Source organism: Penicillium oxalicum, chromosome I, assembly GCF_001723175.1.
Source record: "Penicillium oxalicum strain HP7-1 chromosome I, whole genome shotgun sequence".
Taxonomy (NCBI): Eukaryota; Fungi; Ascomycota; class Eurotiomycetes; order Eurotiales; family Aspergillaceae; genus Penicillium; species Penicillium oxalicum.
The window spans coordinates 2,049,014-2,064,553 of NC_064650.1; the positions used below are offsets into that span (position 1 = coordinate 2,049,014).

Sequence of the window (15,540 nt, forward strand, 5' to 3'; positions counted from 1 at the left end):
GGCGGAGAATAGGGGTGGAGACTGTGCATTGGTAGATTTGGATTATAAAGCCAAATTTTTCCCAATCATACATAGGCAAACAGGTTCCATAACTCAGTTGGTTAGAGTGTGGTGCTAATAACGCCAAAGTCGAGGGTTCGACCCCCTCTGGGACCATTGCTTTTTGCTCATTTTCCATTCTTTCACTTTATTTTTAACAGACCTTTCACCAGCAATGGAGGGAGAAATTCCGCGTCGCTTAGTTGGCACACCCTTGAATTTCTTGGGGTGGGGCACCCCGTAGTTACTGGAATAGGCCCCAGAGCCCGAACCTTTAGGGGCAAGGACCATTTGGTCCGCTTGTCATATTTATATTTTACAGTACCACCACTGGCAGTCTTCTTATTATATACACGCACCACCACCACCTGTTATCCTCTCCTACGAACAAGCTGAAACCTTCCAGGAGAAAAGCCCATGGAATACTCACTTCTTCACCATGGGAGAGAGAGTTCCTATCATTACTTCAAGATCCAGTCCGACAGAAGTAGACCTGAACCGCTTATGATACACCGACAATGAGAAACGCTAGACATCTGAATAGCTTAACTTTTACCTGGAGCTCAAGGCGGGCCGTAGGCAGTAGACAAACCGGTACTCCTCCTACCTCAATTCGAGGTCAAATTACCGACCCGGCTGTACAATGACTCTAAAACAAGCTGCAAGTGTGAACGTGGCGGTGTGAGCGACAGAAAGTGTAGTCATATACTTGTAGAAGGGATGAAAAAGGGACCGAACAGACGTGACAAGAATTCAGGCTCCAAGACCAATCTGCAGCCGCGAAGGGGTATCGCCACCGAAATGATGGGGTGTCTACTACAGGGACTCGCTATTTTTTGTGGCTGTGTGCTTGACCAGTTAGGCCGGAGCTAGTGGCAGAAACTCAATTTATTTTATGTTGGTTGATAATGCAAAATGTTTTGCAGGGATACATCGTAAAACAGGTTCCATAACTCAGTTGGTTAGAGTGTGGTGCTAATAACGCCAAAGTCGAGGGTTCGACCCCCTCTGGGACCATTTCTTTTTGTGGATTTTTCCTGCTCGCATCTTCTCTCCAAGCCAAGAGCTGATGGACGTTTTTTCCCGCAAGGTTGTGCGCTTCTCGCATAGTTGCACAATGTATTCGCTACCTACTTGCCGTACACCCTCAGACCCCCACATTAGGTTTGGAGTTTGATTCGTTCATGTGAATTTCTTTCGTCCTGCCAGTATGGGACATGGAGGACGCAACCCTGCTTTTTGAAGACATGGAGTCTTTGTATCATACAAGCAATAGAGTACCCTCTGAATTTGATATCTTGGGCGTCATCTTTACGACCTCCTTATGCTCAACTCCCAGTGAATCGGCTTCAGGCAATATGCAACGAAATATATGTTTATGTTAATAAAGCTGAATAAATAATAAGAAGACATCGACTCATCTCTCTCGACAAATTAGAAGGGTGGGCCTGCATGGGCACCTCTACTCTGGCATTTGGAGAACGTAGCGTCCGGCGATCTTTCCTTGCTCTGTATGTGAAGAAAAAGAGACGTTAGCATCACGGCACCGCACAGTCCAAACTATTCGGGGGATAGAGGCCGGCACGCCACTCACCCATTAATTCAAAAACCTTGGGCAAGTCCTTCAAAGGGACAGTCTTGAAGGGCGCCTTGATCAGGCCGCGAGCATAAAAGTCAACTGCTTCTGCGGCATCCTGACGATTGCCCACATAGCTACCCTTGATGTTGATCATCTTGGTGACGCTTTCAAAAACAGGGGCTTTCAGGAAAGCATGGGCGGGAAGACCAATCGCGACGATGTTGCCACGGGGACGGGCATATTCCACAGCCTGTTGGAAGGGCTTCTCGGAAACGGCGAGGAGAAGGACGGCGTGCGCACCCAGATTGTCGGGAGTAGCAGCCCTGACATCGGCAATCAGGTCCTTGGATTTGGTGAAGTCAATGTAAGCCTAGCGGGAACACAGCCGTCAGCATTGCTCGGCGCCCGGAGCATCATGAAGAACCACAAGAGGATGGATCGGGGAACGGGGTCATCATTACCTCAGACCCCAGCTTCTCGCACATCTCGCGCTTCTCGTCACCACCATCGATGGCAATGACGCGCAACCCCATCGCCTTGGCATATTGTTGAGCCATGGCACCAAGACCACCACCGGCGCCTACGATAGCGACTGTCTGTCCTGGACGAGCGGCCGACTCCTTCAGACCCCTGTAGACCGTGACACCAGCGCACAGGATCGGGGCAATGCCATCCAGAGACACGTCCTTGGGCAAGTTGGTCACATGCGCCGCCTTGCCAATCGCATATTGCTGGAATGTGCCGTCGACGGTGTAACCTGACAGCTGCTGACCGGCGCACAGTTGCTCCTCGGCGGTCTTGCAGTACTCGCAGGCGAGGCACGAGCCATTCAGCCATTTGATACCAACGTGATCACCAATCTCAACCCCATCAGCCAGCTCCCCTTTGGCGACAACGATTCCGGCGCCTTCATGGCCACCGACGAGAGGCATCTTGAGAGGCAGAGGCCAGTCACCCTTCATAGCGTGCAGGTCAGTATGGCAGACACCCGAGTACTTGATCTGCACGAGAACCTCATCGGGGCCAGGCTTGGGGACGGGAATCTCCTTGTAAACAGGCGGTCCACCCTTCTGCTCGACGACCTGAGCCCACTGCTTGTCGGGGACTTGAGGTGCCATGGTGTGGATGATCGTTGTCAATGAGGGGTTCTTTCTAAATTTGCTGTAGCTGGAATATGTTTTGAAGGGACTTGGGGGCAAAATGAGAGGTCCTCTATGACGAAGAGGATAAATCTGGTTGAGGAAAGAGAAATTGTCAAGGTGAGAGATGTTGGGGCTTGAATTAAGAGGGTGGCATCAAGGAGAGCGAACCTTCCACGTTAAGAAGCAGGTTGTCCGCCTCGAGACGCGTTGGGGCAGGGGCAGGACGTCCAGCGTCGGATCTGGTTTGTGGTACGATGTCGATGATGACAACGAATGGCGAGACATGTAGACCGGCTCGGCGGCATATTCCCCATGCAGCGTTTCTATCCCATGATGCCATGTTGACGACCATTGGCGGCACTGCACTGGTGGATTTATGTACTTCGTCCAACTGGCCGTCGATCTGCTTGAGTCTAGTGGTTCCACTTGTCAGTCGATCGCCCCGGCAGTTGATGACATCCATTTTGCTACCTCCTCTTATCCATCACCCCAACTCCAGTGTTTGTCCTATCACTGAATCCTTCCAAATACAAGAAACGGGAGAAAAGCTCAGTCTCCATCAATTGAAGCCTCGTACCTTTGTCCCTTTGCCCCCCTCTTAGCAGGTCGACGAGCCATCTCCAACCCTATAGGTCATTTGTCAATCGCCCCGATACCGCTTCGGCCGAAGGTAAAAAAGCACCCGACGAAAATCAATCTCACCACGATGAGGCTTTCTGCTATCAATGCAAGGGGGCTAGACCACCTGACTTTTCATGGTATGAAATTACTTCATTCAGGAAAGCTGCATCGTCCTTGAGTGAGCGTCAGCCAAGGGTGGAAAAAGAATGACGGGAGCATCGCAAGTGCTACGGGGGGCCCACGCTCAACGAGATTGAAGCCGATCGAGTGGAGGACGTCACCTCGGTCCACTTCTCCACACTACCGCCCTGTCAAGAGAGGACGTGGAGAAAACCACGAGATGGATTTTTGTCGAGTACTATAATTATTATTATGAATAATAATGATTGATCAAATGGGTCAGATCTCGAATCGTGGATATGGCGGACATCGCCTCTGAATGGGAAATTGGGCGGTGCCACACTGACAGGTCCAGTCTAAGATCGTAGGTTAGATTGATCCAATGGCTGTACTGCCTGAGGTTTCACATCCCAAAAAGGTTTAAGCGGGAACAGCTTCAGTGTATTACTTGCTATGGTTAGTGTTGTGGGATGCTTCCAAGAGTGTTCTACATTGGTTCGCCTGGGCCTTCCACTCTTCGTGACAGGCACTTGTTGGATTACAGCGCCCTTGAGCTGAATTGAGAGCACACCCAAACGTTTGTACCCATACCATTCGATACCATACTGAATCTTTCGATGATCCGATAAGAAGGGGGGCACTCATGGCACTGCCTCAACTTCAAATGGCCACTGATATACTTGGGGTTTCCCTACTAGTGGTGCCTGTACTTAGCACCTCTATACTTTCAGGGAGTGCTACGACCTAGATACAGTCATGCTTTGATTTCAAGGCTTTGACGCCGACTGAAACGGGATTTATATCTCTGCCAACGATCCGGGCCCAACCTGATCCTTTGAATCCCGAAGTGACTTCTACCGCTCGTCACATGTGTCCCGGCCTTCCCGTACGTCGAATCTCCCACCCTGACGGTTCCGACATCGTCGTATGATCTCGATGCTCTTTTCGAGGCGGTAGCCGCGCATCGACGATGCCCATCTGAATTTTCTCAATAGTGCCCGGGAGAAAGACCTATGATCTTCCAGCGGCGGGAGTATGATCTGCTTTCTTCCGTTGAAATGTACCCACCCCAGGCACGATTCTGTTGTCCTCTGCGAACATCCCCTTGCTGACGGAAATAAGGGCCTTGCCGTGCGGCTCTCGAGCCAAACTAGGATAAGCTGTGGTGTATCGTACAACCTCAATTTGGTTTCTCCGACGAATTAATCCGAAAGTGGTCGCGCCTGTCCACCACATTCTCTGTGTGTGACGGGTCACCGAGGAGAGCATTCATGGTGAACGACTCCACCACAAGCAAGTCGCGCTCGAGATCGTTCCATCGACATCGATGGTGGGCGTGTGGTTCGCGGGCCTTGGCGGGCTTTCCCATTACTGTGAAGGAAGCTGACCAGGACACGGACCCCCTCGTCTCTGCTTTCATTTGGAGAGGTGCGGATCTCAGCAGCCACTCCGCCTCACGACGTTAATGATTGAGTGAAAGCCCATTGTCCGAGTCAAAAGGAAGCCAAATCTTATTCTTCCTATCTTCACGGCTCGATCGGCGGATGGAGAACGGCATCATCTTCGACCGACAAACAGGATTGGCCGCGATGAATTCTGTCGGGTCCCAGAGAAACGAAACTACCGCCGGAACGCCGGACCACACCAGTTGGTTGGAGAGACCGTCGTAGCGGATCAGCTCTGGAAGAGAGAACAGAGCGAACAGGGACCCCCTTCACCAACGGAAAAAACAAAAACAAAAACAGTCTGCAGCTGGACTTTCCCCTGTAGTGAGAAGTGAGCCAACCGACTTTGGTTCTCAATTGTGGGATTGATGCTGCTTGGATGTTGTGATGGAGTGGAGCAGGTGCGCGCGCGGTATAGAAAGAAGTACACTTCCTCGAGACAGACATGATCGGGACCCGAGTCTTCGGCGGCACGATCGCCATTTGTCGTAAGAATCCTTTCGGGAGACAACAAACCAGAGATTCCCGGCACATGAAAGAAGGTATCCTCATTGGTCTGATCTTGGTCGTAAAATGGTGTCCACGATTGAATGTCCATGGCAATCAGAATGCCACGAGTCGAGAGCGCAGTACAGCTTCATCGAAGTAGAACCAAGAGGGCAACAGCCTCTGGCCCTCAAAAGTCAACCGGCTCAGCACGAGTGAACCACTGCCATCATCCACACGATCATCACCCCCTCTCCATTTGCCCCAAAGCCCACCCAGATTGTTTTTCCGTCTAGAATCCAAGGGCATCGTAGAAATTCATTTCCATCCCACCCTTGGAGCGGTCCATCTTCCTCTATTCTCACACCACCACCTCACCGTCGGTCTCGATCACCGTTCCCCTGCATCCTTGTCTTTCTTTGGACTCCTTTCGGCCCACTCCAGTTTGCGCATTCTCTGCTTGGTCGTGCCGCAGCCACAAAGCATCTCCCATCCTCCTGCATCTTCCCACCATCTCAAACGAATCTTCTCCCTCCACCAAATATCGACACTTCGCCCGCCTTCGTCCTTTCGGTTGACCATCCACCTTGTTCATTGAATCCTTCGCGCACCCTTTCCTATTGCAGCTGACGTCGCGTCCGTGCGGAAGCCCCCAAATCTTCGCGAAAAGACAAGCACGTCCGGCACAGTCGTATGGGGAACCCCGTCGGAGCCTGACTCCATTGCGCGATCAATTTCATTGCCCTGCTCTTCTCTCCCCTCCTCCCGTCTTTCCCATCTGTCTTGTCTGATCTCACAATTCTCTCTCCCCTTTGTGATCATCGCCCTTGCTGCGCTTGTCCGGCGCCGGACTCCCGCCCATCATGACAGGCGCTCCGCCGTACAACGCTCAGTCTCCCACACAGCGGCCCCGGTTTGCGGCCTACGAGTCCCCAACGAAGAATCATTCCTTCTACCCGAACAATGACCAGTCTCAGGGACCACCACCACACCCACCCCCATCAGCACCCGCACCCGCACCAGCACCACCATCCTTCCCAACCCATCCACCTCAGACACCTCCGGCTTTTGGTGCAGTAGCCGTGTCGCGGAGCCCGCGCTTCTCCCACGCGTCCTCGCCGCTACCGTCAACCCTGCCACCGCCCTTGAATGGGGCCGCACCACCTCCACACCCATCACTCCCAGAGACTTCATCCCAATACTCATCCGGTCCATCAGGGAGTGTCACTCCAGGGCTGCCGCTGCCCCGTCCCTTTGCATCCACCGTCATGGCTGGCAACGGCACTTCACCCTACGGGTCCTCCGTGGCCCCGGCTCATTCATCAAGCCGTCTAGAGAGCCATTCGCAGTCGCCAACACGGGAGGCCTCCTACGGGGTCAGAGGCAATGGCGTTGTCTACGGATCATCGGTGCCTAGATCATCATCCCCTGCTCGAGAAACAGTATGTCATCCCATCCCTCTATTCCTCCCATCATCTGGGGACTCCAATGCTCCCAACTCACACCGTGATGGGGTTCTTTCTCGAATGATACTGACAACGGTTGTTTGCAACACCCAGAAGCCAGCGCGCGCCGCTGATCCCATGTCCTTTGCCAGCATCCTGTCTGGGCCAACTGAAGAGCAGCCTGCTCGCAAGTCGACTCCGCCACCCGCCGCGCCGAAGCCCACCTCTCCTGCTCCGCCAAAGTCCGAACCGCGTCAACCAGAAACTGGCCCTGTGCCGGGCACGTTCGTCCATAAATCAGACAAGGGAGCACATGTCGATCGGCCCATAGTGGAGCCGCCAAAGGGAATCTTCACCCCCAACGGAGCGACCATACCCGCGGCAGAGCCAGCTCCCCCAGCATCTCGTGCATCCCGACAAAGTCGCACCCGGTCACTCGGCGTGGATGCAGAGCAAGTGAACCGCGCGATGGCGGAGATTGAAAATGGCGAGAAGAGCGACGTGGAGGCTCCAGGCTTTGATGAGGAATTGCAGATCTTCCAGGAGAAGAGCAGGAAGAGACTGATGGATGCCTGTCGTGCGGAACGAATCAGTCGCAAGGTAAGTCTCGGCCGGTGTTGACGACCCCTTCTCGCCGATACGGTGCTAATAGATAGCGTAGCGTCGTCGCACTCATACCTTGCACGAGCTGGCCCGATCCTTCGAAAAGCACGCCATCCTCGGCGGGGAACGATTCCGCGTCAGTCACGAAAGCTCGGTCGTCGCCGAGGTGCAGCAGAAGGAGATCCAAGACGAGAAGGAACGCAAGAAGGACATGCAACGAAAACGTCGCCGCGAGAACACCGTTCGGTTAGAAATGCAAAAGAAACTGGAGGCCGAACGCAAGGCCGACAAGGCGCAGGATTCGGCAGAGAAAGCCAAGTTCCTGCGCGAGGCGGAACGCGCTCAGAAAAAGATTCGGTCCACGAAGCGTGCGCTAGAAGGTGGCAACGCTCAGGATGAGCTCGGCGAGGTGACGCCTCTGGCTCCCAACCTCGAGGGCGGCACGACTAGCTCGTTCCACATTGGTCGCGGGTCACCGTCGCGTCGCAAGTCTGGACGTGCCGGTCCAGTGACCCGGCCAAAGAAGTCGAAGGAGCAGAAGCAGGCTGAGAAGGATGCCGCTGAAAATGCTTATCTGGCGGGGTTGGAGGATGAATCCGTCTTGCTTACGCCACGCGACACCAAGAAGGACGTGCGATCCAAGGAAGCTACGCCGATCATTCATCTTCACTACGAGAGCAAGGGCTACAACCAGATCTATGAGCAAATCTGGCGAGATATCGCCCGCAAAGATATTCCCAAGGTGTACCGCATCAAAACGACCTCGCTTTCCACTCGACAGGAAAACTTGCGCAAGACCGCTCAGCTGGCAAGCAAGCAGTCACGCAAGTGGCAGGAACGGACGAACAAGAGCACCAAGGATACCCAGGCCCGGGCCAAGCGCACCATGCGTGAAATGATGTCCTTCTGGAAACGCAATGAGCGTGAAGAACGCGATCTGCGTCGCCTGGCCGAGAAGCAAGAGCTCGAGTCGGCGAAGAAGGCCGAAGCCGAGCGTGAGGCCAACCGACAGAAGCGAAAGCTGAACTTCTTGATCTCTCAGACGGAGCTGTACTCCCACTTCATCGGTCGCAAGATCAAGACCGCCGAAGCCGAAGAGAGTGGAGACGGAACGGTCGCTGGGAGTAGCGAGACCGTTCAACCTGGCAAGGTCTCGGCGCATACCATTGATCTGCCCGACAGTGTCGCCAATCAGAACGCCAAGGTCACCAACTTTGAGGATCTCGACTTCGATGCCGAGGATGAGACCGTCTTGCAGCAGGCTGCCATGGCCAATGCTCAGAATGCCGTGCAGCAAGCCCAAGATCGTGCGCGTGCCTTTAACCAGCAAGGTGGTGACGATCAAATGGCGGCCTTTGATGAAGGCGAGATGAACTTCCAGAACCCGACCAGTCTGGGTGACATTGAAATCTCCCAGCCAACCATGTTGACTGCGAAATTGAAGGAGTATCAGCTGAAGGGATTGAACTGGCTAGTCAATTTGTACGAACAGGGTATCAACGGTATCCTGGCAGACGAGATGGGTCTCGGTAAGACGATTCAGTCAATCTCCGTCATGGCTTATCTCGCCGAGTTCCACAACATTTGGGGTCCTTTCCTGGTGATTGCGCCCGCCTCCACCTTGCACAACTGGCAACAAGAAATCGCCAAGTTTGTGCCTAACCTCAAAGTTCTTCCCTACTGGGGCAACGCGAAGGACCGTAAGATTCTCCGCAAGTTCTGGGACCGCAAGCACATCACCTACACGCGCGAGTCCGAGTTCCATGTGCTCGTCACCTCTTACCAGTTGGTGGTTCTTGATGCCCAGTACTTCCAGAAGGTCAAGTGGCAATACATGATTCTGGACGAAGCGCAGGCCATCAAGTCCTCTCAGAGTTCGCGTTGGAAGAACCTGCTGGGCTTCTCATGCCGTAACCGGCTGCTTCTGACCGGTACCCCTATTCAAAACAACATGCAGGAGCTTTGGGCTTTGCTCCATTTCATCATGCCGACGTTGTTCGATTCTCACGACGAGTTTAGCGAATGGTTCTCAAAGGACATTGAGTCTCATGCGCAGAGTAACACCAAGCTGAACGAGGATCAGCTGAGACGTCTTCACATGATCTTGAAGCCATTCATGCTTCGCCGTGTCAAGAAGCATGTCCAACAAGAACTGGGTGACAAGGTCGAGAAGGATATCTTCTGTGATCTCACTTATCGCCAGCGCGCCCTCTATGCCAACCTGCGCAACCGGGTCAGCATCATCGATATCATTGAGAAGGCCGCCATTGGTGACGATACGGACAGCACCACTTTGATGAATTTGGTCATGCAGTTCCGTAAGGTCTGTAATCACCCCGATCTTTTCGAGCGTGCCGAAACCCGATCCCCCTTTTCCGTTGGAACCTTTGCCGAGTGCGCTTCCTTCATTCGCGAGGGACCCTTTGTCGACGTCCGTTACTCCATCAGGAATCGTATCGAGTACCCGGTGCCTCGCCTGTTGTGCAGCTCCGAGGCCCGCGTAGACATTCCCGGCCCTGGCAATCAGCACGCGGGATTCCGGGGCAAGTATTTGTTACATTTGATGAACATCTGGAACACGCAAAACATCCATGAGAGCTCCCGTGAGGATGGCGCTTTCTCCTTCCTGCGCTTTGTGGATACTTCGGCGGAAGAAGCCAGTGCATCCGGCCGTCTTGGTGTCTTTGAGCGTGCCTTGCAAGCCCGCGGTCTTCCTGACAAGCTCTCGCGCCTGAATGTCGTTTACGACGACAAGGAAGATGATACCGATCGGGCCGTGTGGGCTCACTCTATGTTGAACATTGTGGAGCGTAACAACCGCCGAGCCCTCAACGAGATCACACCGGAGGGGCGTATGCGCAACTTGCTGCATGTTTCTCGATCAGCGTTCGAGAACCAGGGTCTGAACTTGATTGAACCGTGTGCTTCTCCTGCGGCCTCCGCCCCACCGATCACGCTGTCTTGCGCGGGCCAGGGGGCTGAGCGAGAGACTCAACGCGCTTTGTTCAACCCTGTCGTTCGCTCAGCTTTATTCGGCCACCCCAGGAGACAGCTCGAGGAGCAGCTACTGGCCAACAAGGTGGATCCGACGCCATACTCAGAGCCACCGATGCTTCCGGGGCCATTGTCACTCAAGGCACGCTACACACACATTGAGGTGCCCTCGATGCGACGATTCGTGACGGATTCCGGCAAGCTCGCCAAACTGGACGAGCTCTTGCGGGAACTCAAGGCCGGTGGGCATCGCGTTCTGCTCTACTTCCAGATGACACGCATGATCGATTTGATGGAAGAGTATTTGACGTATCGAAACTACAAGTACTGCCGGCTGGACGGTAGCACAAAATTGGAGGATCGTCGTGATACAGTCGCCGATTTCCAGTCGAATCCGGAGATCTTCGTTTTCCTACTCTCCACCCGCGCGGGTGGTCTCGGTATCAACTTGACCGCGGCGGACACAGTTATTTTCTATGACTCCGACTGGAACCCCACAATTGATTCACAGGCCATGGATCGTGCCCATCGTCTCGGTCAAACCCGCCAGGTCACGGTGTACCGTCTGATCACTCGTGGCACCATTGAAGAGCGAATTCGCAAGCGTGCGCTGCAGAAGGAGGAGGTGCAACGCGTTGTCATCTCCGGTGGCGCAGCTGGTGGCGTTGACTTCAACACCCGTGCCCGTGAGAACCGTACCAAGGATATTGCGATGTGGCTCGCGGACGATGATGAGGCCGAGCTCATTGAGCAGAAGGAGAAGGAGGCCTTGGAACGCGGCGAAGCCTTTGGTGCTCCCAAGGGCGGCAAAAAGGCGACGCAGAAGCGCAAGCGTGAGTTGACCATGGATGACATGTATCACGAAGGTAGGTTTTTGACCCTCCCCTCATTACTGCTTGCATTCCCCTGCATCCCGATGAAAGATCCTCGAGCTGACCGCGATCTCCGTGTCTTTAGGCGAGGGTAACTTTGACGATGCCAGCGCCAAGCCGTCCGGTGCTGCCACTCCCATGTCAGACAACCTTGACACTTTACCAGCCACTTCCTCCGCCATCCCCGCCAAGCGCGGCCGTGGTCGAGGTGGAGGTAAGGCGGGTTCATCCAAACGCGCCAAAACCGTGAAGGAACGACTCCGTCTGATCGATGGTGATGGCGGTCTCGACTAGGTTGATGAGATTGAGTTGAGATATTTGCTCTTGTGTCTTCTAATTGTCCCGTTTTTGTCGACCTTGTTTCTCCCCCCCCCCCTCCCTTCTAGTCATTGAGAGTGATCTCTTCCAATGGGCGGTGGCGTTATGTGAATGAAGGGGGAGGTTTTCTTTGACTCCCCCGATGCTTGTGTGGTATCTCTGGCCTACAATGTGTTTGACATGCTGATTTCCTTCTACCTGTTCGCTTTTATTGTGTCCCCCTTTCGCATTTCTTCGAGGAGGGTTTTTTGTCCCTCTCGTTGAAACTCTTCTTCCTTTCCTCTCTCTCCCATGAGATGTATTATCAGACGACCCTTTTTGATCAACGCCCCTTTTGTCAGTACCCAAGCACAAAGACGTTTCGTCTTCCCAGTTCTGTTATCCGGGCCTTTGAGATTACTATTGCTTGCCAGGGAAACAGAGCGCTTTAACAAAGATCTGGGTGTCGTGTTTTTTTCCGCCCGCTCTTCTTTCTTCAACTCCCCATTATTTGCATCCACGCAGAGACTCTAGTTGACGAGCTATGGGATTGTGGGTTGCCATGTTGCGCCCGAGTGCTGTGAGAGTATGAGAGAATTTGTAGTTACAGACGATCGATAGAGTTGATTGTGTGATTTGATTCGGGAGGGTGGATCTCCGGTCTGGCGCAATGAATGACAAGAGTCGAGATTTCAATTAATAGGTCCTTGTGATTTGTCCACTTGATCATCGCGTTGATACCTCGAGAGAAGTGCGAATCCATTGTTTCATTGGGGACAAAAAAGGACTGACTCCAAGGACCAATCTTCTTCAGTGACTGTATGTGAAAGATAGCGGGACTGTAAGTGTACTGTATGCGGGTCAGCCTGTGGCGGGTCGTCTCCGGCTTCCGCTTCCGACTTCGGGACGCACGACATCATTTTATGTCCGGAACACTGCGAGGGCATCAGGTTGCTGCATAACCTAGCGTTGAAAAAAAAAAAGATATTTTGGTCTGAGATTGAATTTGAATATGGATGAATATGCCAGAACTCGTTGGACGGAGCACCTGGCCTGGGTGTACATAGACCGATGTATGTAGTTGTAAAGAAAGAAAGCTGTCTACGTGAAATGTAGAGCGAGTCTCCTGCATTCATGCAACACTTACTGGAAATTCGAAGTAGAAGTTCACGAGGGATTGAACAGCCAGGCCTCGTAAAAGATGAATACCCCACAATTTCCCATCGGTGCTCAGTCCTCCACCTAGAGATTCCAACTTTCCAGATTGACGCTCGTTAACTGGCAAAGATGACGGCAGAGCGTAACTTGCGAGGATGCAGAGTTCAGCCACAAAGTCGCTTCGAGAAGGGAGGACTGACACTCATCCAGGATTCAGTCCGTTCCTCGTCCGCTGTTCCTCTCGTCTCTGGATTCGTTTGTCGTTTCCCAACTCCCCAACTACTCTACACTCGAGCTGCTGCACCCTGAGTCTCTCGCAACTCTGGAATCACCGACGTTGGACCGATCGATCTCCTGGCACCGGCTCCTGGCGGGTCGAGGGTTGACAAAAGTACTCAGGTCCAGAGTATGTGGTTGACCAGCCCTTGGGCAAGCAGACACTGGGACGGGACGGGACAGGGATCTGGCACATGACTAATTCGATCTGGCGAGGCTGTACACTTGCCCGATTGGGCCGAGGATCCCCCCAAGACCCGGCTGCACAAAACCTATGCACCAATCAGTGGGCGTATTTTGTCAGCCGGTGATGAGTCAGCCAGGGCCCCCCGCCAGCCGGTGGATTTTCACCTCCCCCCGTGAGGCCCCGGGATCTGATCGGCTTCTGAGAGCCTTGTTTTTCTTTTTCGTCTCTCGCTCCCTCAACATTCTCCTAGCACCACCATCTGTCCTGTTAGGGATTCAATTCACCACCAACTATGGAGGCAATGCTTCAGCAGTCCCGGGCTATGTGCCCCTTCTCAAGCGCACCGCGCCCACGACTCTGCGTACGCTGTCGAGCGCCGCCCACCCCAGTACCGGCGGTGGCACCATGTCCAACCTCCAGGTCGTTGCTCGCCGATGCCCCGTCATGAGCAAGGCCTTGGCCGTGCAGTCCGCTCGCATGTCCGGCCTGAAGCGCTTCTCGACCAGCGCTGCCGCGACTGCGCCAATGCGCCCCATGGGCCGGCGCGCGTTGCACACGACCGGGGGTCATCCCGCCAGTGTCGCCCCCGGCACCTATGAGAAGACCGAGCAAGGTAACACCCAACCTGATGCCTGAGGGAATATCTCTCCTCTTTCGTGTACAGGCTGCTGACTCTGTGCGCCGTGTGTAGTTCATCCAGCATGGCAAAGACCTTGCGCTCGGCTCCCGCCACTCACACTTCTGTTCGCGGTCCTCGCCCCGCCGCTCCCGTCACTTCGCGCTTCGACTACGATGCCTTCTATGATGGCGAATTGGAGAAGAAGCACAAGGACAAGTCATACCGCTACTTCAACAACATCAATCGTCTAGCCAAGGAGTTCCCGCGTGCCCATACAGCCTCCGCAGAAGAGCGGGTGACCGTGTGGTGCTCCAACGATTACCTTGGCATGGGCCGCAATCCGCAAGTCCTCGAGTCGATGCACCGTACACTTGATACCTACGGGCGGGCGCGGGTGGTACCCGTAACATCTCCGGTCACAACAAGCATGCCGTGGCGCTGGAGGATACGTTGGCCAAGTTGCATGGAAAGGAGGCCGCGTTGGTCTTCAGCTCGTGCTTTGTGGCCAACGATGCCACTTTGGCCACCCTTGGCAGCAAGTTGCCCGACTGTGTGATCTTGTCGGACAGTTTGAATCATGCCTCGATGATCCAGGGTATTCGCCACTCTGGCGCCAAGAAGATGGTGTTCAAGCACAACGACTTGCAAGATTTGGAGGCCAAGCTGGCTTCTCTTCCGCTGCACGTCCCCAAGATTATTGCTTTCGAGTCCGTGTATAGTATGTGCGGCTCCATCGCCCCCATCGAAGCCATTTGCGACCTGGCCGACAAGTACGGTGCTATTACCTTCAACGACGAAGTTCATGCCGTCGGCATGTACGGCCCCCACGGCGCGGGTGTTGCCGAGCACTTGGATTATGACATCTATGCCTCGCAGGACACCGCCACGCCTAAGAGTACCAAGGGGACAGTCATGGATCGCATCGATATCATCACCGGAACTCTGGGTAAGGCATACGGATGCGTGGGTGGCTACATTGCTGGCTCTGCCAACCTGGTGGATACCATCCGCTCTCTGGCACCCGGATTCATTTTCACCACTTCTCTGCCCCCCGCCACGATGGCTGGTGCCGATGCTGCCATTCAGTACCAGATGCAGCAGCCTCGCGACCGGGTTCTGCAGCAGCTGCACACACGGGCTGTCAAGACTGCGCTGAAGGAATTGGACATTCCCGTCATTCCCAACCCTTCGCACATTGTGCCGCTGTTGGTGGGTGACGCTGATCTGGCCAAGCGTGCTTCGGACAAGCTCCTGGAAGAGCACGGCATCTACGTGCAGGCCATCAACTACCCCACCGTTCCCCGCGGCGAAGAGCGTCTGCGCATCACCCCGACCCCGGGCCACGTGAAGCCTCTGCGCGACCACCTGGTCCAGGCTGTGCAGGCCGTCTGGACTGACCTGGGCATCAAGCGCACCAGTGACTGGCAAGCCCAGGGTGGATTCGTCGGCGTGGGCGTCGAGGGTGCCGAGGAAGCCAATCAGCCCATTTGGAAGGACACCCAGCTTGGTGTGAATACCTCTGATTCTCTCGAGTCTGCCATCGCTCGCGAAATCAGCGCCGACGCTACCGAGAAGCTTTGAGGCCATTCTCATTGACACCTCTGCATAGGCGAAATATATATTGAGCCTTGCAATGTGCCTTTCTCTTTGGGCTCCT

The 15,540-nt window shown here is 54.2% G+C and overlaps 5 protein-coding genes and 2 non-coding genes across 7 annotated transcripts; 5 read left to right on the forward strand and 2 right to left on the reverse strand.

Annotated features, from left to right (window-relative positions):
- Positions 1-82: 82 nt before the first annotated feature.
- On the forward strand, positions 83-156 carry POX_tR006. The gene has a single exon. It is a non-coding gene; the product is annotated as a tRNA-Ile (tRNA).
- An 826-nt stretch (positions 157-982) lies between these two features.
- Positions 983-1,056, forward strand: POX_tR007. Its single transcript has one exon. It is a non-coding gene; the product is annotated as a tRNA-Ile (tRNA).
- A 445-nt stretch (positions 1,057-1,501) lies between these two features.
- Positions 1,502-2,736, reverse strand: POX_a00692 (Alcohol dehydrogenase 1; the record flags this gene model as incomplete). Its single annotated transcript, XM_050109631.1, has 3 exons — positions 1,502-1,548; positions 1,634-1,988; positions 2,080-2,736. 3 exons carry the CDS (start codon positions 2,734-2,736, stop codon positions 1,502-1,504), a joined length of 1,059 nt encoding a protein of 352 aa, XP_049973399.1.
- A 1,629-nt stretch (positions 2,737-4,365) lies between these two features.
- POX_a00693 (uncharacterized protein) lies at positions 4,366-5,544 on the reverse strand (the record flags this gene model as incomplete). Its single annotated transcript, XM_050109632.1, has 5 exons — positions 4,366-4,512; positions 4,570-4,651; positions 4,701-4,872; positions 5,074-5,181; positions 5,292-5,544. The coding sequence occupies 5 exons, from the start codon at positions 5,542-5,544 to the stop codon at positions 4,366-4,368; spliced, it is 762 nt and encodes a 253-aa protein (XP_049973400.1).
- Positions 5,545-6,295: 751 nt separating this feature from the next.
- POX_a00694 (Chromatin-remodeling ATPase) lies at positions 6,296-11,640 on the forward strand (the record flags this gene model as incomplete). Its single annotated transcript, XM_050109633.1, has 3 exons — positions 6,296-7,477; positions 7,539-11,340; positions 11,432-11,640. 3 exons carry the CDS (start codon positions 6,296-6,298, stop codon positions 11,638-11,640), a joined length of 5,193 nt encoding a protein of 1,730 aa, XP_049973401.1.
- Positions 11,641-13,387: 1,747 nt separating this feature from the next.
- Positions 13,388-13,900, forward strand: POX_a00695 (uncharacterized protein; the record flags this gene model as incomplete). The annotated part of the gene is made up of 1 exon (XM_050109634.1): positions 13,388-13,900. One exon carries the CDS (start codon positions 13,388-13,390, stop codon positions 13,898-13,900), a length of 513 nt encoding a protein of 170 aa, XP_049973402.1.
- A 65-nt stretch (positions 13,901-13,965) lies between these two features.
- On the forward strand, positions 13,966-15,464 carry POX_a00696 (5-aminolevulinate synthase; the record flags this gene model as incomplete). Its single annotated transcript, XM_050109635.1, has 2 exons — positions 13,966-14,280; positions 14,343-15,464. The coding sequence occupies 2 exons, from the start codon at positions 13,966-13,968 to the stop codon at positions 15,462-15,464; spliced, it is 1,437 nt and encodes a 478-aa protein (XP_049973403.1).
- Positions 15,465-15,540: the final 76 nt, after the last annotated feature.